The 23,019-nt window shown below is 49.3% G+C and overlaps 2 protein-coding genes across 4 annotated transcripts in view; one reads left to right on the top strand and one right to left on the bottom strand.

Moving 5' to 3' along the window:
* The window catches only part of SBNO2 (strawberry notch homolog 2), a 113,808-nt gene extending 101,954 nt beyond the window's left edge, over nucleotides 1-11,854 (top strand). For all 3 annotated transcript variants that reach the window (XM_079960441.1, XM_079960440.1, XM_079960442.1), the window contains 5 exons: nucleotides 1,417-1,509; nucleotides 4,114-4,245; nucleotides 5,819-5,895; nucleotides 7,094-7,284; nucleotides 8,329-11,854. In XM_079960441.1, coding sequence (XP_079816567.1) covers nucleotides 1,417-1,509; nucleotides 4,114-4,245; nucleotides 5,819-5,895; nucleotides 7,094-7,284; nucleotides 8,329-8,918 — 1,083 coding nt within the window. In that variant the 3' untranslated portion in view covers nucleotides 8,919-11,854. The remainder of the gene's footprint in view (nucleotides 1-1,416; nucleotides 1,510-4,113; nucleotides 4,246-5,818; nucleotides 5,896-7,093; nucleotides 7,285-8,328) is intronic.
* Nucleotides 11,855-13,652: 1,798 nt separating this feature from the next.
* The window catches only part of GPX4 (glutathione peroxidase 4), a 12,964-nt gene continuing 3,597 nt past the window's right edge, over nucleotides 13,653-23,019 (bottom strand). Inside the window, exons 2-7 of the mRNA XM_079961015.1 lie at nucleotides 21,363-21,457; nucleotides 19,828-19,972; nucleotides 19,545-19,696; nucleotides 17,251-17,275; nucleotides 15,844-15,903; nucleotides 13,653-13,934 (exon numbers count right to left, since the gene is read on the bottom strand). Coding sequence (XP_079817141.1) covers nucleotides 13,902-13,934; nucleotides 15,844-15,903; nucleotides 17,251-17,275; nucleotides 19,545-19,696; nucleotides 19,828-19,972; nucleotides 21,363-21,457 — 510 coding nt within the window. The 3' untranslated portion in view covers nucleotides 13,653-13,901. The remainder of the gene's footprint in view (nucleotides 13,935-15,843; nucleotides 15,904-17,250; nucleotides 17,276-19,544; nucleotides 19,697-19,827; nucleotides 19,973-21,362; nucleotides 21,458-23,019) is intronic.

The raw sequence follows: 23,019 nt of genomic DNA, 5'->3' as shown, positions 1-23,019 counted from the left end.
CATTGCACTGTGGAGAGTGTATTAACTTATGGTCTGTGTGTGTGGTTTGAGAGCTGCACGGCCAGGGGGAAAAACAATGCTGTCCAGGGTTGTAAAGACTGCAGAGAGAATAATTGGGGGCACTCTTCCCACCTTGGATCAAATCTATGCTATCAGGTGCCAGAAGAAAGCTGCAGAGATAGCGCAAGATAGTGCGCACCCCGGAAATGATCTTTTTCAGCTTCTGCCTTCTGGAAGAAGGTATAGGGTTATAAAGGCCAGGACTAGCCACCTGAGAAACAGTTTCTACGCAAATGCAATTCTGGTTCTAAACGCAGCATAAGGGGTCTCTGTAGTATAGCGTATTTTAAAATGGGGTTTTAGAGTTTTGAGGAGGTTTTGAATGTTTTATGTAGTTTTGTAGTAGTTTTATGTAGTTTTTATGTAGTTTTATGTAGTTTTTTGTAGTTTTTATGTAGTTTTATGTAGTTTTTCAATTTCATTGTTCTGCATGGGACAATGACAATAAAGATATTGTATATCGTATATCTTCCAAACTGCCTCTTCTCCCCGCCACCCGCCTCTCCCATTTTATCGTCACAACCACCCAGCAAGGCAGGCTCACGCTCGGTTCTCTCTGTACAGGGAAGGGGTTCTGCAAAAAGTCTCGCCTGCCTCAGTGGCAGCAGGAAAGCACACCGAGTGAGTTGGGGTTAACTCTGCATTAGCCAAAGCAGGATCTGCACAGGAGAGTAAGGCCCAATGAACACAGCTTATTTATTTCCCGGAGGCTTCACATCCTGCCTTCTCACAGAACAGATACGGCTGCGTCGGCAGAGCAGGAGACTCTTTGATCTCAGGGTTGCGGGTTCGAGCCCCACATCGAGCAAAAGAAACCTGCGTTGCAAGGGGTTGAGCTAGGTGACCCCCCACGGTCCCTTTCCAGTGCTGCAATTCTAATACAGTGGTGCCCCGCAAGACGAATGCCTCGCAAGACGGAAAACCCGCTAGACGAAAAGGTTTTCCGTTTTGGAGGCGCTTCGCAAAACGAATTTCCTATGGGCTTGCTTCGCAAGACGAAAATGTCTTGCGAGTTCCTGCAGGTTTTTTTCCCTTTCCCCCCCCCTTTTTCTAAGCTGCTAAGCCGCTTATCTGCTTATCCGATAAAGCCGATAAGCCGCTAAAAGCCGCTAATAGCGCTAATCTGCTAAGCCGTCAATGGGCTTGCTTTGCAAGACGAAAAAACCGCTAGACGAAGAGACTCGCGGAACGGATTAATTTCGTCTTGCGAGGCACCACTGTAAATCAGGACCGGAGCTACCTTTGAGCCACTTAACTGAGCCTGGAGCTCGAGCGAAGGAGTCCTGCCTCCTACACCAGCTGCAAGACCCCTCCCTCCTTGTGCCCTTGTAATTCTTAATTTCCTCCCCTCGTTAGATCAGCGTCGACAGAGGCCTGAAGTGGGAAGAGGCCTACGAGAAATCCCTGCAACTCACGGGTCCTCAGGATGGCTTCTACCTGTCTTATAAGGTGAGGTTGCTTAACGGCGAGGAGGGTTCATTTATCTTTTTAGTTCCTTTATCACTCGAATGCTAGCACGGAGTCAAAACTATTACTGTATTTTTGAACATATCTTCTATAACCATCCCATTTTCGGGACTAAAAGGAGGTGGATAACAATTAAGGATTTATTATGTTTTCAGAATGTATTAGAAAAATTACATAGAAAGGTTTATTGTTTTGTGTACATTCAAATGTAAGATAAAATATATGCAAAGGGACCTGACAGGAAGTCAAAGTTGAAGAAAAGTTTTTGGAAGATAAAAGGGGAAAAAATATTTACTTTCATTATTATCATTTTGTGTGTGGGTGTCTGCACATATGTGTGTTGTATGCAGTGTTTGGGAGGAAATAAGACGGTAAATAACAAACTTAATATCGATGTATGTAATTTTTATTTCTTAATTATATTTAGTGGTAGTATGGCTGTATTGTTTTTTGTAACATAAAATCATTCAATAAAAATTATTATTAGAAAAAAAGGGCGAGGAGGGTGGAGATGTAACAGGAGCATTTCCAGTCTCCCCTCCACGCAGCAGGCTAGCTTCTCGGCACCCTCTCTCACTTACACCTCTGTTCAGGCGAGAGAGAGGCTTTTCCAGAGTCTGCGGAAACATTTCCAGTCAGGAGATCCCTTTCCGGATGCCAAGCAAGGCGAATGAGGGATGCGGTATAATAATAAATAATAATAATAATAATAATAATAATAATAATAATAATAATAATAATAATAATAATTTATTATTTGTACCCCCGCCCACTCTGGGCAGCTTCCAACAAAGATGAAAGATACACTAAAATGTCACATATTAAAAACTTCCCTAAACAGGGCTGCCTTCAGATGTCTTCTGAATGTCAGGTAGATGTTTATCACTTTGACATCTGATGGGAGGGCGTTCCACAGGGCGGGCGCCACCACCGAGAAGGCCCTCTGCCTGGTTCCTTGTAAATTGGCTTCTCGCAGGGAGGGAACCGCCAGAAGGCCCTCAGTGCTGGACCTCCGTGTCTGGGCAGAACGATGGGGGTGGAGACGCTCCTTCAGTATGGAGAGAGGAGGGCCAGGAGGCAGGCAGAGAGGCTAGAGGAGGATTGCACTAGGTCCTCCACTCCCTGGTCCTGAATGGGGTGACTGTGCCCCTGAAGGACCAGGTGCGCAGCCTGGGGGTCATTTTGGACTAACAGCTGTCCATGGAGGCGCAGGTCAGTTCTGTGTCCAGGGCAGCTCCATCTGGGACGCAGGATGAGACCCTCCCTATCCGCGGACTGTCTGGCCAGAGTGGTGCATGCTCTGGTTATCTTCCACTTGGACTACTGCAATGCGCTCTCCGTGGGGATGCCTTTGAAGGTGACTCAGAAACTACAAGAAGAAGAAGAAGAAGAGTTTGGATTTGATATCCCGCCTTTCACTCCCTTTAAGGAGTCTCAAAGCGGCTAACATTCTCCTTTCCCTTCCTCCCCCACAGCAAACACTCTGTGAGGTGAGTGGGGCTGAGAGACTTCAGAGAAGTGTGACTGTCCCAAGGTCACCCAGCAGCTGCAGGTGGAGGAGCGGAGACGCGAACCCAGTTCCCCAGATTAGGAGACTACTGCTCTTAACCACTACACCACACTGGCTCCCCAACTAATCCAGAATGCGGCAGCTAGACTGGGGACTGGAAGCAGCTGCCGAGACCACATAACATCGGTCCTGAAAGACCTCCATTGGCTCCCAGAATGTTTCCGAGCACAATTCAAAGTGTCAGTGCTGACCTTGAAAGCCCTACAGGGAACCAGGCAGAGGGCCTTTTCAGTAGTGGCACCTGCCCTGTGGAACTCCCTCCCACCAGATGTCAAAGAGAACAACAACTAGCAGACTTTTAGAAGACATCTGAAGGCAGCCCTGGTTAGGGAAGCTTTTAATGTATGCCACTACTGCAGCCCTTGTTTTGTTAGTCCCGAAAGGGAAAATGAGCGAGGTCCCAACCAAAGAAGAATGGCAACTTAAAACTGATGGAATATGCACAGCTTGTGGACCTAACATATAGAATAAGAGAACAAGAAGAACATACGTTTAGATAAGATTGGAAAACGTTTATTGAATTTATGGGGGGTGAATTGTGTACACTTGAAAACGCTGGCAGCATTAAGATAAATTCAACAGGGTAAATAAGTTTTGATGGATGTAATAATAGAATTCTGAATGATTTATTTTATGTAAAATATGCAGGGATTTATGGCATTCAAAATAAACCGTGGAAAGAGAAGGGAAGTCGTTGATGTTTTAAGGTTGTTTCAATGAGTATTCTAAAATGCCAAACAGAAAATTTAATTAAACACACACACACAGAGTGTAAGCCCAGAGACTTCCGACCTGATAGCCACGATACGAAAGGAAATAGGGACTGAGGAGGGAGGAGGAAAGCGGAGCGAGTCGGGCGCTCACTCCCAGCAGTGATTTCTTCATTATGGGCGTATGTGTGTCCTAGAGAGAGACTTCGGATCGGGCCAAAATACGGGGCGTGTCTGTATAAGAAGCCGTGCTTCCTGTCCAAACGTTGACTCCCCTCCCCAAACTTTCCCGGCTGCCTTTTGCAGATCAGAGGCCAGCAGTACACCTGCGTCCTGGCTGAGCAGAGCAAAGGAAGATACTTCACCCTCTACAAGCCGAATATCCGCAAGAACAGCCAGCCGGAGACCTTGGAGAGTCTCCTCAAGAAGTACCGACGGGTGAGTCTGGCCGGAAGTCACTGCCGGGTGCTCCTCTGGGTGGGGAAAACATCTGGCTCGATAGCAGGATGTGGGGGGAAAGGACCCAGTGGTCTTAGCACACCGCAAGCTGAATTTGAGTCAGCAAAAAAATAGCCAATTCTATTCTAGGCTGCAAGGGACGCGGGTGGCGCTTTGGGTTAAACCACAGAGCCTAGGACTTGCCGATCAGAAGGTCGATGGTTCGAATCCCCTTGAGCTCCCGTTGCTCGGTCCCTGCTCCTGTCAACCTAGCAGTTCGAAAGCACATCAGAGTGCAAGTAGATAAATAGGTACCGCTCCGGCGGGAAGGTAAACGGCGTTTCCGTGCGCTGCTCTGGTTCGCCAGAAGCGGCTTAGCTATGCTGGCCACATGACCCGGAAGCTGTACGCCAGCTCCCTTGGCCAATAAAGCGAGATGAGCACCACAACCCCAGAGTCGGCCATGACTGGACCTAATGGTCAGGGGTCCCTTTATCTTAACCTTATTCTAGGCTGCATCAACAGACGTTTAGTGTCCCAGGGAAGGGATTGTCCCACTCTATTCTGCCTTGGTCAGACCGCACCTGGAATACTGTGTCCAGTTTTGGGCACCACAATTTTAGAAGGATATCGAGAAGCTGGAGGGTGTGATCTGGAAGCCAAGCCTGATGAGGAACAGTTGAAGGAGCTGGGTGTGTTTATCCTGGAAAAGAGGAGACCGAGAGGAGATAGAATAGCCATTTTCAAATACAGCGGTATCTTGGTTCTCAAACGCCTTGGTACTCAAACAACCTGGAACCCAAACACTGCAAACTTGGAAGTAAGTGTTCTGGTTTGCGAACTTTTTTTGGAAGCCGAACGCGCTCCGTTTTTGAGTGTTACGCTTCTGATTTGAGTGCCACACTTCCGTTTTGAGTGTTACACTGAGGTCTATCTGTTTTCGCTATTTGTTTTGCATTTTTGTGTCTTTTTTGTTTTGTTCTTGTGACTGTGTGTTCAGCTACTGATTGATTGTGTGACTGCAGTACACTGTTTATTGCTTTCATTTTATGGATCGATGGTCTCGTTAAGATCAAGCTTCCTCAACCTCAGTGCTCCAGATGTTTTGAGCTTACATTTCCCATCATCCTTGACCACTGGTCCTGCTAGCTAGGGATCATGGGAGTTGTAGGCCAAAAACATCTGGAGGGCCGAGGTTGAGGAAGCTTGCGTTAGAGAGTAAAATCCATGTTCAACTGCTGTTTTAGGGGTTGTTTTCAAAAGTCTGGAACGGATTAATCCATTTTGCATTACTTTCTATGAGAAAGAGCGCCTTGGTTTTGGAACGGACTTCCAGAACGAGCTGAAACATTAGGAAGAACTTTCTGAGAACGAGAGCTGTTCAACAGTGGAACAGCTGACCTTGGAAAGGTGGCGGCCTCTTTTTCATAGCAGCTTTTTTGAACAGAATTTGGACTTCCACTTGCCAGGGCTTCTCTAGCTGCGGTCTGGGCTGGACTAAATGAACTTTGAGGTGCCTCCCATGCCCATGGCTCTGTGATTCACGGTCTCCCTCACTTTGCTTTTCCCTCAGGTGTTGCCGGAAGAAGCCAAAGAGCACTGGGAGAGCAGCTATGCTTTTTCGTTGGAGCACTGCAACCACGCCGTGTGGTAAGTCCCTTGCGAGGGAGGCCTGCCCTTCGGATCAAATGGGGAACAGCCTCACAAACCTCGGCAAAGCCTCCACCTGCCTGCCCCACTTGCTTAGCTGTTAATTCTGCATCGTAGGGGGTTCGAGCCGGCGTCCCTCCCAAGTCTATGATTCTAGCGAGTCCGGAGCGTGGTTTTGCTGCCAGCTCCTTCTTGGCCTGGTTCACACCTAATCATGCTAAACAAACCATGGTTATAGCTGAGGCGCCTTGCGAACAATCCAATAATAATAATAATAATAATAATAATAATAATATCATCTAGACATCAGGTGCAGAGTCCTATTGATCATGAGACAAGAACTTTTGTCTCTTTCATCTTTACTCATCCCATAAATCGTTGTTTCGTAAATAAAGTCTCTGATCTCCAGAAACTGTAAGTGATCAAATAATAATAATGATAATTTTATTATTAATATGTTGCCCATCAGGCTGAGTTTCCGCAGCCAATATATGCTTACAGCATACAGTGGTACCTCAAGTTACATACGCTTCGGGTTACATACGCTTCAGGTTACAGACTCTGCTAACCCAGAAATAGTGCTTCAGGTTAAGAACTTTGCTTCAGGATGAGAACAGAAATCGTGCTCCGGCAGCGCGGCAGCAGTGGGAGGCCCCATTAACTAAAGTGGTGCTGCAGGTTAAGAACAGTTTCAGGTTAAGAACGGACCTCTGGAATGAATTAAGTACTTAACCCAAGGTACCACCCTATATAAAATCAAACATCAAACATTGAAAACTTCCCTGTACAGGGCTGCCTTCAGATGTCTTCTAAAAGTTGTGCAGTTCTTTATCTCCTTGACATCTGTTGGGAGGGCGCCACCACCGAGAAGGCCCTCTGCCTGGTTCCCTGTAACCTCACTTCTCACAGGGAGGGAACCACCAGAAGACCCTCAGAGCTGGTCCTCAGTGTCCAGGATGGACGAAGGGGGTGGAGACACTCCTTCAGGGACACAGGGCTTTTAGGGCTTTAAAGGTCCGCACCAGCACTTTGAATCGTGCTCGGAAACGCTGCTTTATTACGATTGCAGGCAAATTCCGCTGCGTGTTCTTCTCTCCCAGGCCGTAATCCGACACTCTTTGCCGCTCCCCAATTTCCCATGTGGATGACTGACCCTCTTCTCTTCCTCCTCCCCGCCTTAAAAAAAACAACCCTCCAGGAACCGGAACTGCAAGGTGGTTCAGGAAGGGAAAGAATGCCATCAGGGGACGCGTCTGCGTCATTACCATATGCTGTGCGGGGCGCTCCTGAGAGTCTGGAGCAGGATCGCCAGCGTCATGGCCGACATCACGAACACCAGCTACCTGCAGATCGTCCGCCTCAAGACCAAGGAAAAGAAGAAGCAAGTCGGTGAGGAGACGGTGGGAGTTTTGGCATTTAGATCAGCGGTTTCCCCAACCTTTGCCAGGGTGGGGGGGAATGCAGCCCCCTCGGTCCCATCAACTCGAACCCTGTCGCCCAGCAAGCCTGGCATATATATATAAACACTTATTCAAAGTTGCATTTTGCACAACCCGGCAAGGAAAGCGATAACGCAGCGAGGCGCAATTGAACGTTCATTCGGAGCCCAGGGAGAACAATTTGTTTAATTGGGCGAAACCAGTGGACTTGATCCAGGGATATTGGCTCTGCAAAGACCGATAGTCATTTATACAGTGGTACCTCGGAAGTCCGTTTGACTTCAAAATATTCGGAAACCCAAACGCGGCCTCCCGCAGTTTGGTCAAACTCATGTTGGTAGCTTCGAGAACACTGTCCCACCATCTCGTCCTCTGTCGTCCCCTTCTCCTTGTGCCCTCCATCTTTCCCAACATCAGGGTCTTTTCCAGGGAGTCTTCTCTTCTCCTGAGGTGGCCAAAGTCTTGGAGCCTCAGCTTCAGGATCTGTCCTTCCAGTGAGCACTCAGGGCTGATTTCCTTCCGAATGGAGAGGTTTGATCTTCTTGCAGTCCATGGGACTCTCAAGAGTCTCCTCCAGCACCAGAATTCAAAAGCATCCATTCTTCGCCGATCAGCCTTCTTTATGGCCCAGCTCTCACTTCCATACATCACTACTGGGAAAACCATAGTTTGGTTTTTTGTGTGTGTGAGAGAGTGTAGTTCTTTATCTCCTTGGCAGCTGACAGGAGGGCGTTTGATAAAAACACGAAGCTATTTTTATTGACGCTTATCCAAGGCTCACGCCCAGTGCAAAGCATTTTTTGTGCAATGCACCGGGACGAAAGAAAAACTTAATTTAGAGAGGGAACAAAAAGGGGTGCGGAAGAGAGAGGCAGTGTGAAACAAGATCTTAAGTCTTGAGCGAAAGGGACTAGACCAGGTGAGTGGGGAAGGGGGGTCCCAGTTGCCCAGCCTCCTGACCACTAACCCCCCCCCTCTCCCCCCCCCCCCCCAGGTATCAAGATCCCAGAAAACTGCGTCCAGCAGGTACTGAAAGAGCTCAAGCAAATGGACACCAGCGTTAAGCAGAAGCAGAGCCAGGCTTTGATGGCAGCGGCCTCCGCGGCGCCCGGCCTGCCCTACGCACTGCTCCCCCTCGACCGACCGCCCACGCCGGGCACCAGCTTCCTGCCCCAGGACGAAGTCTTGGACCTGACCTACAGCCCCGCCAGTGATGGGATCCCGGACTTCTGGACCGAGGTTGCTGCGGCGCCGCCACCACCGCCGCAGCCCCCCGGCCCTCCTTATCATTTCAACTTCCCCCTGCCCTTTGACGGGGCGTCCCTGGCGGTGGGAGGCCTGCCCCATGGCGGCTCCCCTGCCCAGCACGAACCCTCGCCGGCCCCCCAGGCCCACGCCGCCCCGCCACCGCCACCAGACAGCTTCTCCCTGCCCGATCCCGACATCAACTACAAGGAGCTCCTGGAAGAGATGTTGAGCTCGCTCAATGTGGGGCCCGAGGACAGCACCCAAGGGAGGCAGAGCGTCATTCAGTACCACCCGGGGCAACCCTTCCCCACGTTCTACGAGGACGACGGCAGCTGAGCGGCCGGCAAGGAGCGTCGGGCATGGCGTGGCAGGGACACCCCTATTCCCCCCAGCCAGCTCAAGGGGGTGCGGAAAGGGGTGGCAAGGGTTTAAGGTTTGGAACGGACCACTCCTCTGTCTTTTTTAAAAAACAGGGATGGCAGGGCAGAGAGTTTGGAGCGGGAGCGAAAACAGGAAAAGTTTTATTTATATATAATTATACAGTCACCTCTGTACTGAAATTTTTTTTATATATCTCTATAGATCCGTAAAAGTGGAGTTTTTTTTGGGTGGGGTGTCAGTGGGAGGTGTTAGCGGCGCCTAAACCGGGAGTGAGAGGGGGCAAGAACAAGGTTGTAGGTCTCTTCGAACCGCCACCCCCCAGGCTGCACTCCGCCCCCCCCTTTGCCCCTCTGCAAACTACTGAGTTTGGAAAAGTTGGGATCTTTATATTCTTCGCTCCCCTCCCCACGTTCTACCCAGTTTCTCGAGAGCGGAGAGGCGCGCCATTCGAACCCACCATGACGAAAGCTTTCCGGGTGGTCCCAACTTGGTTTTTTCACCCCTCCGGCGGGTTGTTTTGCACAGGTGCAGGGTTCGAGTGACGCTGCACAGCCCTGCACGCTTCTGGTTCTGAGCAAAAAGGGGGCGGGGGAATTGCCTTGCAAGTTTCTAGACCACGTGGACGTAGGGAAACGCTTGAATATGGGTGGCAGAATTTCTGTGGTCCTCCCTGTTTTTCCGTGCCTGAAGCTCAGCACCTACTCCCAGCCTGCATCCATTGGACTACAGATCCCACCAGCGCCTGGCATCTCACGGCCAGGCGCCGATGGGAATTGTAGTGCAAAAAACAGAGGGGTTAGCGGAGTAGCTAAGAAAGCCTCGTCCTAGCGAGAGCATCTAAATAGTAATAGCTGTGCAACAGCATGCAGAATTTCTCTCCTGTGTTGCGGTCATTTTTATTCCCTTGTACTGAAACTACGGGGAGAGAAGGAGAGGATGGATTTGCCAGGACAGCATTAAACTCTCGGCTCACGGTGGACGAGGAAGAGGGGGCTCGATCCGCTCAGGCCAAAAGAAGTTCCCGTCAGGCCCAAGCGAGGGCGGAGGTCACCCGTCAGGATTTTTATTTCGGGAAGTGGGGTTCCAGGTCAGGGGCTGCCAAACGTGAGGGTAATATAGGTTAGCTCGGAATTTATTTGCAAACCGCGATTTTTCTGGTTACCCCCCCTCCCCCGAGAACATTTCTCTCCTTTTTTGTAAACTACCACCGTTTCCGTATGGAAAAACGTGGGAAGTTGGTTTCTCCAAACTCCCCCCCCAAAAAAAGTCTGCAGGGAATCTTCAAGGTGTTATATCCCATAATAATCCAGCTCAGTGCTCCAGATGATCTGTGCAGGGATGGAGCCTTGTGGCTAGAGAAGAGTTCTTTCCCTTCCTGGTTTATTCGCATTTATGCAAGTGGTTTGGAACAGCCCACTCCTTGTTTTTCCCCCCCGTCAGAAACACCCCTACCTCCACTTCTTAAATTAAAAACCCCTCACCTTCTCCCAAGGAGGCATATATAAGTCGCCCCCTACCTTGTCCCGGTAACAATCCATGCTATCAGGGTGAAGTTGTTTTCTGCCACGTGCGGCACCCGCTTAAAGTTTTTGAAAAAGCCTAGGCAAGGCTCTGGTCCTCGTGGAGGTTCCCTGAGCGCTGGCATGGGCCGTGAGCTTCCTCCTTTGTGGTTGGAGGCATATAGTTCGTTAAGTTTTCTTTCTCCTCCTCCCTCCACAGCAATTTTCCTTTACTGCTGCTGCAATTACTCCCCTCTGCTCCCCTCTCTTGGCGAGACGGAATCGCCCGTGGGGTGGGGGTCTCTCGACATCCCCCACCCAGATCCACAGCGCTCAGAGGATCGCCACGGTTTCGCAACACCTGCTACTTCATGTATTCTGAGAATCGGTCCCCTCCCTCCCCGTCGTTTAAAAAAAAGGAAATTTCTAATCCTCATGACTCTTCACAAGCTTTGCAGGAAAGATGGGGATCTAGAAGGAAGGAAAGGGTGGGTGGGGAAGTAAAAGAAACATAGGAAGATTTGCAAGGCAGCTCCAGTGTCCCCCGATTCCCACCCCCACCCCCCACCCCCGGCCAGAAGGCAGAGGAATGAAGCAATTATGCAAAAAGAGAAAGAAACTATGCAAATACCCTGTTTTGCAGGCAGCAGGAGGGATTTGGTTTTCACCGGAATTTCCATCCTGATTTGTATTGCTCTCGAGGCCGGAGACCAGATTCTCGTTTCCCAATCACAATCGTGCGTTGCCGTTTAAAGATTTTAGTAGCCATAAGCGAATCCCGGCAGCCTGCTTTTAGGGTTCGTTTCCCGAAAGGAGTTGGGCTGGGGGGGGGGGCTTAAAAACTCAGGAAAGAATTGGAGGTGTGCTCAAGTTGGGGCTACTTCCCCCCAAATAGGAATATCTCAGAATTGTTATGTGGTTATTTTATGGTGGTTTAATTATTTTTTTCAAAAAGTAAATAAATCTGTATTTCCCAGGGCAGTGAGACTCCCTTTAAGGAGCTACAACCCTCTGTACCTTCACCCTCCATTTTGTCAGGAAAACTTAATATGTAACAACTACTTTTTAAAAAAAACTAAATTATTATGCTGTTTTTTGTTCTATTGATTGTATTTTTGAAATGGAAAATCTCTTCCCCTTCCTGGTTGGCACTTTCTAACCAACTTCCTTTTTTGTCAGCTTATTTTTTTTTTCTATGGATATTTATAATTAATTCAGAATTGTGTAAATATATATATGTAAAAAAAGGGGGGGGGTTGCCTGCAAAGAGGAAGGGGGAGAAGTCCTTTACCCGTTCTTTTTGTTTCATTTTTGTTGATGAGGAAATGTGCCTTTTAACTCGTGATTCTGGAATTTTCTACCGAAGGATTAAAACGTTGGCATTTCAGCTCAGCGGAGAGGTCGAGTTTCGAAATTTGTACGCGCGTGAGAAAATGAAAGAAAGGGGCCGTTTTGTATGGTTTCGATTCGCTAGATTTTTTAAAAATCCCTACCCGTAAAACACCCTGAAATTGTGAAAGCAGGAACCATAGGGTTGGAAGAGACCACAAGGGCCATCGAGTCCAACCCCCTGCCAAGCAGGAAACACCATCAGAGCCCTCCTGACATATGGTTGTCAAGCCTCTGCTTAAAGACCTCCAAAGAAGGAGACTCCACCACACTCCTTGGCAGCAAATTCCACTGCAGAACAGCTCTTACTGTCAGGAAGTTCTTCCTAATGTTTAGGAACTGCCTTGGTCGATAGAGGAGATGGCTGTGGCCCGGGGCTTCCTTGCTTCCGCTACTTTGAGTCTCCTCTCATTTTGGTTCTGTTGGTTAAAATGCCTTTTACTCCCCAAGAGCAGATAGTGTCTCGTGCAAGGGGTTTGAACTAGTTGACCCATTCCAGCTCTTACAATTCTAGGATTCTCTGACCTCAAACTCCTAACATTGATGTGTGGAATGCTTTGCTAATTTTCCTTGAAATCGTAGTACAGTGGTACCTTGGTTCTCAAACCGTTCCAAAACCAAGGCACGCTTTCACGTTGAAAGTAATAGGATAAATCTGTTCCAGGCTTTTAAAAACAATCCCTAAAACAGCAATTGAGCATGAAGTTTACTATCTAACGAGGCCATTGACCCAGAAAATGAAAGCAAAAGCCAATGTCCTGCAGTCACACAATCAATCCATCAGCAGCTGGACTGGGTTCCGTGCAGTCACAAACAAAACAAAAAGAGCCGCAAAAAACCGCAAAATAGCAAAAACCGAAAGACCTCAGTTTAACACTCAAAACAGAAGCACGGCACTCAAATTGGAAGCGTAACACTCAAAATGGAGCACGTTCAGCTTCTGAAAAAAGTTCACAAACCAGAACACTTACTTCCAGGTTTGTGTTCCAAGTTGTTTGAGTACCAAAGCGTTTGAGAACCAAGGTGCCACTAATGTAAAAGGAGACCAACAGCCTCTTTGCTCAGGGCAAAAGAAGGAGGCAGCAATTCGCTAGAAATGGAGGAAAGCAAGCATCTTAGAAGACGCTGACGCAGGAGGGAATGCCTCTATCAAAAATAAAAATAAATTGTCGACTTGGAAGGGGCCACTCAGGGGCAATGCAGATCTCAGCTGAGGAATCCACAACAGATGGGCTACCCAACCTCTCTTTAGAAACCTCCAGTGAAGAAGGGAGTCCACATTCTCAGATCATGAATCCCGCTGCCAAACAGGCTCCAATTAGTTATTTAGCACATTAGTCATTACTGAACTGTAAAAGGTAAACCATTAGGTCCAGTCGTGACCGACTCTGGGGTTGCGATGCTCATCTCGCTTTATTGGCCGAGGGAGCTTCCGGGTCATGTGGCCAGCAGGACTAAGCCGCTCCTGGCGAAACCAGAGCAGCACATGGAAACGCCATTTACCTTCCTGCCGGAGCAGTACCTATTTATCTACTTGTGCTTTCGAACTGCTAGGTGGGCAGGAGCAGGGACCGAGCAACAGGACCTCACCCCGTCGCGGGGATTCAAACCGTCGACCTTCTGATCGGCAAGCCCTAGGCTCTGTGGTTTAACCCACAGCGGGCTGAACCAAAACGAAAGCCGCAAGGCAAGGACGCTCAGGTCCTGCTCTGTAGCTGATGGAACAAGCCCGTCTCTCCCGCCTCTTCTCATCTTCAAAGTCCGAAGGCAGCAAGACAGAATTCCACAGACACAAGTCACGTCAGGAGGAGAGACAAAAACACTTTTATTGCTACGGCATTGGCAGGCAACTCCAGACCCCAGAGTCTACCGCCTCCCCGTCCCTGCAAGAGTTTGCATATATATATATATATCTTTTTCTCAGGCCTGCCTCACCAAACGGGCTTGGCTTCAAGGCAGGCCATCATCCAGGCAAACTTTGCAGGAAAGCAGAGGAGAGAGTTGGGGCTGAGGAAACGCAGGGTGATCCGGTGTCGTGCTCAGCTAAGTCCTACAGGTAAGCGGGCAGGTCCTTCTCGATCACCTGCAGGCGGAGGAGAAAAGGTGATCAGTGGCTGCAAAGTACCGTATTTTTCGCCCTATAAGACGCACCAGGTTTTGGGAGGAGGAAAACAAGAAAAAAAATATTCTGAATCTCAGAAGCCAGAACAGCAAGAGGGATCGCTGCGCAGTGAAAGCAGCCATCCCTCTTGCTGTTCTGGCTTCTGGGATAGCTGCGAAGCCTGCATTCGCTCCATAAGACGCACACACATTTCCTCTTACTTTTTAGGAGGGAAAAAGTGAGTCTTAGAGAGCAAAAAATACGGTAGCTTCCAGTAGCACCTAATGTGGCATCTTCGCCTTCGACCCAGTCCCTCCTCCGATGTTTCAGGGACAGCCCTGGAATTACAGAAGTCACCCCAGTTTCTGATTTGACCACCGATTGTCCTAATTTTCAATTTTTGGACCCACAGCTGTCCATGGAGGCGCAGGGCAGTTCTGTGTCCAGGGCAGCTGTCTCCCAGCTCCATCTGGTACGCAGGATGAGACCCTCCCTGCCCTCAGACTGTCTGGCCAGAGTGGTGCATGCTCTGGTTATCTCCAGCTTGGACTACTGCTCTTATAAAACGAGGTTATTACGATAATCCTGCCAATGTTCTTGAAGAAGGGACCCCTGACCATTAGGTCCAGTTGTGGCAGACTCTGGGGTTGTGGCACTCATTTCGCTTTCCTGGCCGTGGGAGCCGGCGTACAGCTTCCAGGTCATGTAGCCAGCAGGACTAAGCCGCTTCTGGCAAACCAGAGCAGCACACGGAAACACAGTTTACCTTCCCGCTGGAGCGGTACCTATTTATCTACTTGCACTTGGACGTGCTTTCGAACTGCTAGGTGGGCAGGAGCAGGGACCGAGCAACGGGAGCTCACCCCGTCATTGCGGGGATTCGAACCGCCGACCTTCTGATCGGCAAGTCCTAGGCTCTGTGGTTTAACCCACAGCGCCACCCGCCAGTGTTCTTATCTGTTAACAATTGACCTGTAAATATTCACTAAACCAGGCATGTCCAACAGGTAGATTGTGATCAACTAGTAGATTGTGGGGTGTTCCTGGTAGATCTTAGGCCCCACAGTGATCTCCTCCCTCCTTCCCAAAAGGGGGGGGCTCTTCCCTCCCTATACGGCCTTGAGAGGCCAGGACTCGTGCCCGACTGCTGAGGCACAGCACCCTGCCCATTCCGCGGCATCTTCTGATGCCATTGGGGCCCCCCAACTGCCTAAGCGTCCTAGCTGGCCTCCCCAGTGCCCAGGGGCACTCTGTTCACTAGTAGAACGCAGAGTAGCTTAGGTAGAAAAAGACTCTGCGAAGAGAGCTTGCAGACCACGTTCCAACCGTGACGGAGAACAGCCCCACTTCACAAAATTGACACATCACTCAGTTAAGAAACCCTCAAAGCAGTTCAGAAAAAAAGGAATATTTTGCTGTGCGTGCCACAGTTCCAATGCCACTGTAAGGTAAAAAGGCAAAGGACCCCTGGACGGTTAAGTCCAGCCAAAGGCTGGACAGGGTTGCGACGCTCATCTCACTTTCAGGCCAAGGGAGCCGGCGTTTCTCCGCAGAGAGCTTTTTCCAGGTCATGTGGCCAGCAGGACTGGCGCAACGGGACATCATGACGGAAACCAGAGCGCACAGAAACGCCGTTTACCTTCCCGCTGCAGTGATACCTATTTATCTACTTGCACTGGTGTGCTTTTGAACTGCTAGGTTGGCAGGAGCAGGGACCGAGCAACGGGAGCTCACTCCATTGCGGGGATTCGAACCGGCTATCTTCCAATTGGCAAGCCCAAGAGGCTCAGGGGTTTAGACCACAGTGCCACTGTATGCAGGGCAGATTAGGGCACTCTTGATGCCATCTGCTGGTACAAAGCCAAAACTGAAAATTGAGTGTGGTACTTACAAATGGGTCGTCCATTGGGCTGTACCTCTTCACCACCTGGCCCTCTTTGTTGATGAGAAACTGGAGGAAGAGAGAGAAAGAGAGAATGAGAGAGAATATGAATGGAGGACAGCTAGTGAACAAAGAGTGCCTTGAACCGGGGAAGGAAATCCAGGGTGCTTCGATATGGGATGAAACCAGGGCATCTTTCAGCACAGCAGAAACCCTGGCTCTCCCAATATTGCCGGACTCTCAACTCCCTCCCAGGGACCAAGATGGAGGCACTGCAGCGATGGGCACGGTGCTGAGGGTCGGGCAGACGGGCCTGGGGACCACCATTGCCTTACCCCGCTCATGACCTCTATACAGTGGTACCTTGGTTCTCAAACTTAATCCGTTCCGGAAGTCCGTTCCAAAACCAAGGCGCGCTTTCCCATAGAAAGTAACGCAAAACGGATTAGTCCGTTCCAGGCTTTTAAAACCAACCCCTAAAACGGCAATTGGACATGAATTTTACTATCTAACGAGACCATCCATAAAATGAAAGCAAGAAACCAGGTACTGCAGTCGCACAATCAGTAGCTGAACTGGGTTGCACACGGTCACAAAAAGAGAAGCAAAAACGGAGAATAAATAGCAAAAACATATAGACCTCAGCGCAACACTTGAGTGTGGGGCACTCAAAACGGAAGCATAAGACTCAAAACAGAGCACGTTTGGCTACCAGAAAAAGTTCGCAAACCAGAAAACTTAACTTCTGGGTTTGCAGTGTTTGGGTTCCAGGTTGTTTGAGTACCAATGCGTTTGAGAACCAAGGTACCACTGTACCTGAAGGCCTGGCCTCTCCCCATTCAAACTGACCCGGACCCTGCGCTTGTCGTCAGAGGCCCTTCTCAGTGTCGCTCCTCCCTGAGAGGTTCAGAGGCCTTTAGCCATTAAATAACCTCCCTAAAATGTGTTCTTAATGCACCCTGAGATTATATACATTGATTAAGTAATTGTAATTTAGTGCCCCCCGCCAGAGGCCTGAGGTTCCTTCCACCCCTGGGCTTAATGGCTCCAAAGCAGATTAAACAACTCCATGGAGGACAGTTCCTATCAGCAGCTGGCGATCGAACCTCCATCTGCCAGGGCAGTCTACCAGCTGCCAGGGAGCGCTTTGGGGCTTGGAAACAGGAGGCCGGACTTGATAGGCCCAGCGATGCCCCCAAAGGGAGTTAAGATACACTTCAGAATTGCCTCCCCTCCGAAGCTGGGATGGGGAAGATCTGTTGCTGGATTTGCCCCCTTCCCCGGCCAGGGATGCTGGGAGCTGGAGGGGCACAGATGTTGCCCAGGCCGATCCAATCGAGGGAGGGCACCCAAAAGGGGAAAGGGCTACAGTCCAGCTGGGATTCAAGAGCCAGGAGTCGAATGCTGAAAGCTCACCTTGCTGAAGTTCCACTTGATAGCACTAGGTGACGGAGACAAAAAACAAGAAGACTTTAGTTTCGGAACAGGAAATCCAGAAGAGGTCTGTCTATCAAACTGAAAGGCCCCTGGGGTTGCGCTGTTCAGATACCCCCCCCCCCCAAAAAAAAAACTCCCATCAGCTCTGGCAAACCAGAATGGCTGGTTGTCAGGGATGACGGAAGCTGTGGCAATAACTGGATAAAACCACACCGGCTGCCTGTAATCTAGAACACAGGGCAAGGGTCAAGATATTGTTCAGGAATCACAACAGTTGCAACTTGGTTCTTTATCGAACTGGGAGATCAGGGAACCAGGCAGAGGGCCTTCTCGGTGGTGGCACCCGCCCTCCCACCAGATGTCAAAGAGAAGAGCCACCACCAGACTTTTAGAAGACATCTGAAGGCAGCCCTGTTTAGGGAAGCTTTTAATGTTTAACAGACCACTGTATTTTATTATTTTGCTGGGAGCCACCCAGAGTGGCTGGGAAAACCCAGCCAGATGGGCGGGGTATAAATAGTAAATTATTATTATTATCATTATCAGCGGCATGCCTTGCCTTGGTCCTAACTGGAGTTTTGCAGAGGTAGGCTAGATCGCAGCGGGGAGCTCTGGAATAAATACCCACCCACGCCCCGATCTTCACACAAACAGCACAGGGAGGAACTGTTAACCACCTCTCCACCCCAAAAAGGTTCACAGCCTCTTCTCCCCGCCCCCAAGGGTACCAGTTTTTTTGTTAAGGTTTTGAGAGAGCGCTCAATACATATTTGCAGAACCTTCAAAACCAAACACAAAGACACCCTCCCGTGGGGCTTTGCCCTGTCATCATGAGGTCTAGGATCCTGGGTCTCCCAAAGCAGAGCTCAGATTCTCTGCAGGGGTTGTTGTTTTTGCAAAACTGACAGAACCTCGTCCTTAAAGGGGATTCAGAATTGGGGACCGGGGGTTTAGGATCATGCCCCATTTGGTGGCGGATATGTGTGCTGGATTCTCCTCAGTTAACAGTTGTGATGTTTAAGGCGGCTTTCCTTGGTCAGGATGAACGCCACTGCATAAAGGGGAGTCCTCAGGCCTGCAAATTACACAAGCTTAGAGCCATTCCCCCACCTTAGAGTTTTGTGCACATGTACAAATTAAGCCACATTCTCCAGAGTAAAGCACATTTGCATTATCAAACAGGGCCGGATTAAGGTTTAATGAGGTTCTAAGCTCCTGAAGGTAATGGGGCCCTTTCTATGTCCAGCTGTCCTTTGTCAATAACAAATTGTCGCTATTTTTTGTGTTGAATATATGCTATATGGCAATTTATGGACCTAATAGGTATCTCAAGCCATTTGCACATGCAGAATGTAGGCACCACATACAGTTGTATACCTCTGGTTACATATGCTTCAGGTTACATACACTTCAGGTTACAGACTCCGCTAAGCCAGAAATAGTGCTTCGGGTTAAGAACTTTGCTTCAGGATGAGAACAGAAATCGGGCTCCAGTGGCGCGGCAGCAGCAGGAGGCCCCATTAGCTAAAGTGGTGCTTCAGGTTAAGAACAGTTTCAGGTTAAGAAAGGACCTCTGGAACGAATTAAGTACTTAACCTGAGGTACCACTGTATATAGAAAGGAGCAAACCAGGGATATTTTAGAGAGCAGGTTAGCATGCGGGGGCCATGACTTACATCATAGGAGCCTACACAACACAAAACACTGTTATGTAGGTTTTATTTGTTTTTTCATCTTATATTTTGGAAATGTAGATCCAGTGGTTTTTTTCCTTTAAGTTTTTTTGGGGGCCGCAAGAGAGTGGGGCCCTAAGCTATAGCTTGTTTGGCTTATACGTAAATCCGGCACTGTTATCGGAGCTGGGTGCGAGAAGAAGGGGGCATCGTCTTTGCATATAGGCCGTTTACCAAAGCGTCTACAGTGGTGCCTCGCAAGACGAAAGAATCTGTTCCGCGATTCTCTTCGTCTAGCGGTTTTTTCGTCTTGCAAAGCAAGCCCATTGACGACTTAGCGGATTAGCGCTATTAGCGGCTTTTAGCGGCTTATCGGCTTAGCGGATAAGCGGCTTAGAAAAAGGGGGGGGGAGGAAAAAAACCCAGCAGAAACTCGCAAGACATTTTCGTCTTGCGAAGCAAGCCCATAGGAAATTCGTTTTGCGAAGCACCTCCAAAACGGAAAACTCTTTCGTCTAGCAAGTTTTCCGTCTTGCGAGGCATTCGTCCTGCGGGGCACCACTGTACTATAATTCCAGCTCCCGCGGTTAAGAAACTCACTTGCCCAGCGTCCCCCGGCCTTTGGGCTGGCTCTTCATCCACTTCCAGAGGGGGTGGGCGCCGTCCCCATTCACCTCGATCTTGCTGAACATGTCGAACTTCACACCGTAACCTGCAGCGAAGGCTTTGATTTCCTCGTTGGTGCCCGGCTCCTGCAGTTTGGGGAAGGGAGATGAGAAATGGTTGTTGCTGGTGCCTGCCTGCCCGCCCCTCGTCCCTCAAAAAAAAAGGAGCAAAAAAACTACATCACACCACGCAGTTGCCAGGCCTCCCGGCACCCTACCTGCTTGCCGAACTGGTTACAGGGGAACCCCAAGATGCGTAAACCTCTCTCAGCGTATCTGCTGTACAGGTCGACAAACTGAGTGTAGTTCACGCCCGTCTTGCCTCATTTCGAGGCCACGTTGGTGATGATGCAGACGTGGCCCCTGCAGAGACGGAAGGGGAACGTTTTTGAAGGAAGGCCCTGATCCAACCGTCATGCGAGTACAGTGGTGCCCCGCAAGACGAATGCCTCGCAAGACAAAAAACCCGCTAGACGAAAGGGTTTTCCATTTTTCGAGGCGCTTCGCAAAACGAATTTCCCTATGGGCTTGCTTCGCAAGACGAAATGTCTTGCGAGTTTTTCCGACTTTTTTTCCCTTTCCCCCCCCCTTTTTCCAAGCCGCTAATCCGCTTATCTGCTTATCCGCTAAGCTGATAAGCCGCTAAAAGCCACTAAGCCGCTAATAGTGCTAATCCGTCAATGGGCTTGCTTCGCAAGACGAAAAAACCGCTAGACGAAGAGAATCGTGGAACGGATTCTTTTCATCTTGCGAGCCACCACTGTATATATATTTACAGTAGGTACCGTATTTTTCACTCTATAGGACGTGCCCAACCATAGGTCGCACCTTGTTTTAGAGGGGTAGAACAAGAAAAGAAAAAATCTCCCCCTCTCTGCTCAGCACCCCTTCCGCGAAGCGGCAGGAGAAACAGAGCCCCTTCCGTTTCTCCTCCTGCTTGGCTGAAGGGGCGCTGCACAGCTCTCCTTCTCTGCTGAAGCCAGGAGAGTCTTGCTTTCCCTGCTTCAGCAAAATGAACCCGAAGCCCCAGAGAGCAGCGGCTATCCCTGGAGCCTTCGCAGCGCAAGTGCCCGCTGTGCTCCGGAGGCTTTAGGTTCCTTTCGCTGAAGCCAGGAGAGTCTTGCTTTCCCGGCGGCTATCCCTGAAGCCTGGAGAGCGAGAGGGGTCGGTGCGCACTGACCCCTCTTGCTCTCCAGGCTCCAGCGAAAGCAACTCGAAGCCTCCGGAGCGTGGAGGGAGCACTCCCTCTGTGCTTCGGAGGCTTTGCATTGCTATCACTGAAGCCAAGGAGCCTGAATTCACTCCATAGGACGCACACACATTTCCTCTTAATTTTTGGAGGGGAAAAAGTGCGTCCTACAGTGAAAAATACGGTAAGTCAATGAGCAAGTCAGATGAGCTTGAATATGCAGAAGGCACCAAAAAATAAATTCAAGGATCCGCAGAAAGAGGGAGAAGTGGTGTCGAAATCTGGAAATGTTAAATTGACTGTAAAACCAATGAAATGTATAAATTTGAAAAATATAAATAAGAAACTGACTTGACCATTCCTCCAAGTCAGTGGTGGCCAAACACGGCCCTCTAGATGTTTTGGGACTACAACTCCCATCATCCCTGACCACTGGTCCTGTTAGCTAGGGATGATGGGAGTTGTAGTCCCAAAAATATCTGGAGGGCCAAGTTTGCCTATGCCTGCCTTGTTTCAAGGCAGAAAGAGTGGGCCCAAACAAATATGCAGAGGGAAGAAAATTACCTGTACCGCTCGAGCGAGACGTCAACGCCATCGATGTCCGTGGCGTGGAAATCGTAAATGGATTTGGCAGACTGCCAGTCGGTTTCTTGAGCACACTGGAAGTGGGGAGGAACAGGAAGCGGGGGTCAGGCAGAAACACACCTCAAATCAAAAGTACAGGGGCACCTCGGTTTTCGAACAGCTTGGTTCACAAACAACTTGGAACCCGGACGCTGCAAAACCGGAAGTAGTTTTTGAACTTTTTTTCAGAAGCCGAACGTGCTCTGTTTTGCGTCCCCTGCGTTTCCTGTTGCGCTGCTGATTTGCGCCCCCCCCCATTGTAATTCAAGCCTTCCTTTTCAACTGCAGTGTTCTAAATACAGTGGTACCCCGGGTTAAGTACTTAATTCACTCCGGAGGTCCATTCTTAACCTGAAACTGTTCTTAACCTGAAGCACCACTTTAGCTAATGGGGCCTTCTGCTGCCGCCGCGCCGCCGGAGCACGATTTCTGTTCTCATCCTGAAGCAAAGTTCTTAACCTGAAGCACTATTTCTGGGTTAGCGGAGTCTGTAACCTGAAGCGTATGTAACCTGAGGTACCACTGTACTGGTTGTAAATATTAAGATGATACCAGCAAGAATGAGTCTTTCTGTAAAGAAGTCATTTAAATCAAGTCTTACTGACTAGTGATTTAAATTGTGATTTAAATCGGCTTGATTTAAATCGAATCCACCCTGATTCAGAAAGAGCTCTCGTGGCATTCGTGTGTGTGTGTGTGTGTGTGTGTGTGTGTGTGTGTGTTTCGAGGGCTGCAAATCTCCCATTTCCCTCTCCTTCCAGTGCCAGGGCTCAGCGTTGGAAATTAGCCAGGCGCATTTTGTGACTGTTGCAAAATCTAACACCATCCCATGGGAGATCTCTGGATCTCAAACTGCCAATGTACATCCCCGTCCGCCTGGCCTCTCCAGCTTTCTGAAGAGGGTCAACTCAGAAGAGCTTATTCCTTGCCAACTAGAGTCGGCCAAGCGTGCTGTCCTCGCGGGGCAACTGATGCCCAGCACCCTTAATAAAACTACAGTTCCCAGAATTCTCCTTGACTTGGGTCAAGAGCCGTAACTTGGACTTCAGGGGAAACGGTGTGGATGCGATTTTAACCGTTACAACACACAGGGACGGATCCAGGAGGCTAAACTGCAATTAAGGGGGCTTTCACCAGTCAGGGATTTCAATGGAATTAACGTGCGATTAAATTAATCTGGATCCAAAGCCCCTATCCTTTCCCTCCCCTCCCCAGGTTATCTCAAGGAGGGGGCGGGAATCTGTCACCCAGGCAGCATGGGGGGAAGGTTGTAGTCTGGCAACCTCTGCAGGCCACAGATCTCCCCATTGCTGTTTAAAAAACAGTTGACAGACAAGAGGAACCTCTATGGTTAATATGTCAGATCAGTGGTCTACCTACTGCGATCTTCACATAGCCTGGGATGACCACCATTAGCTTGGGTAAGGCTCCAAAAAGCTAGACTCTATATCATTGTGCATCACTGGACGCACATAGGAAAATAATAACAGGCCAAAGGAGGGCCAACTAGTCCTGTTCTCACAGCAGCCAAGCATTTATTATTATTCTAATTATTAATTCAATGTATTATATTATTATTATTTATTCAACTTATACA

The sequence above is a fragment of the Podarcis cretensis genome, assembly GCF_951804945.1.
Source record: "Podarcis cretensis genome assembly, chromosome: 18".
Classification (NCBI taxonomy): Eukaryota; Metazoa; Chordata; class Lepidosauria; order Squamata; family Lacertidae; genus Podarcis; species Podarcis cretensis.
Note: the sequence above shows the minus strand (reverse complement) of the source record. Positions and strands in the feature narration are given on the sequence as shown.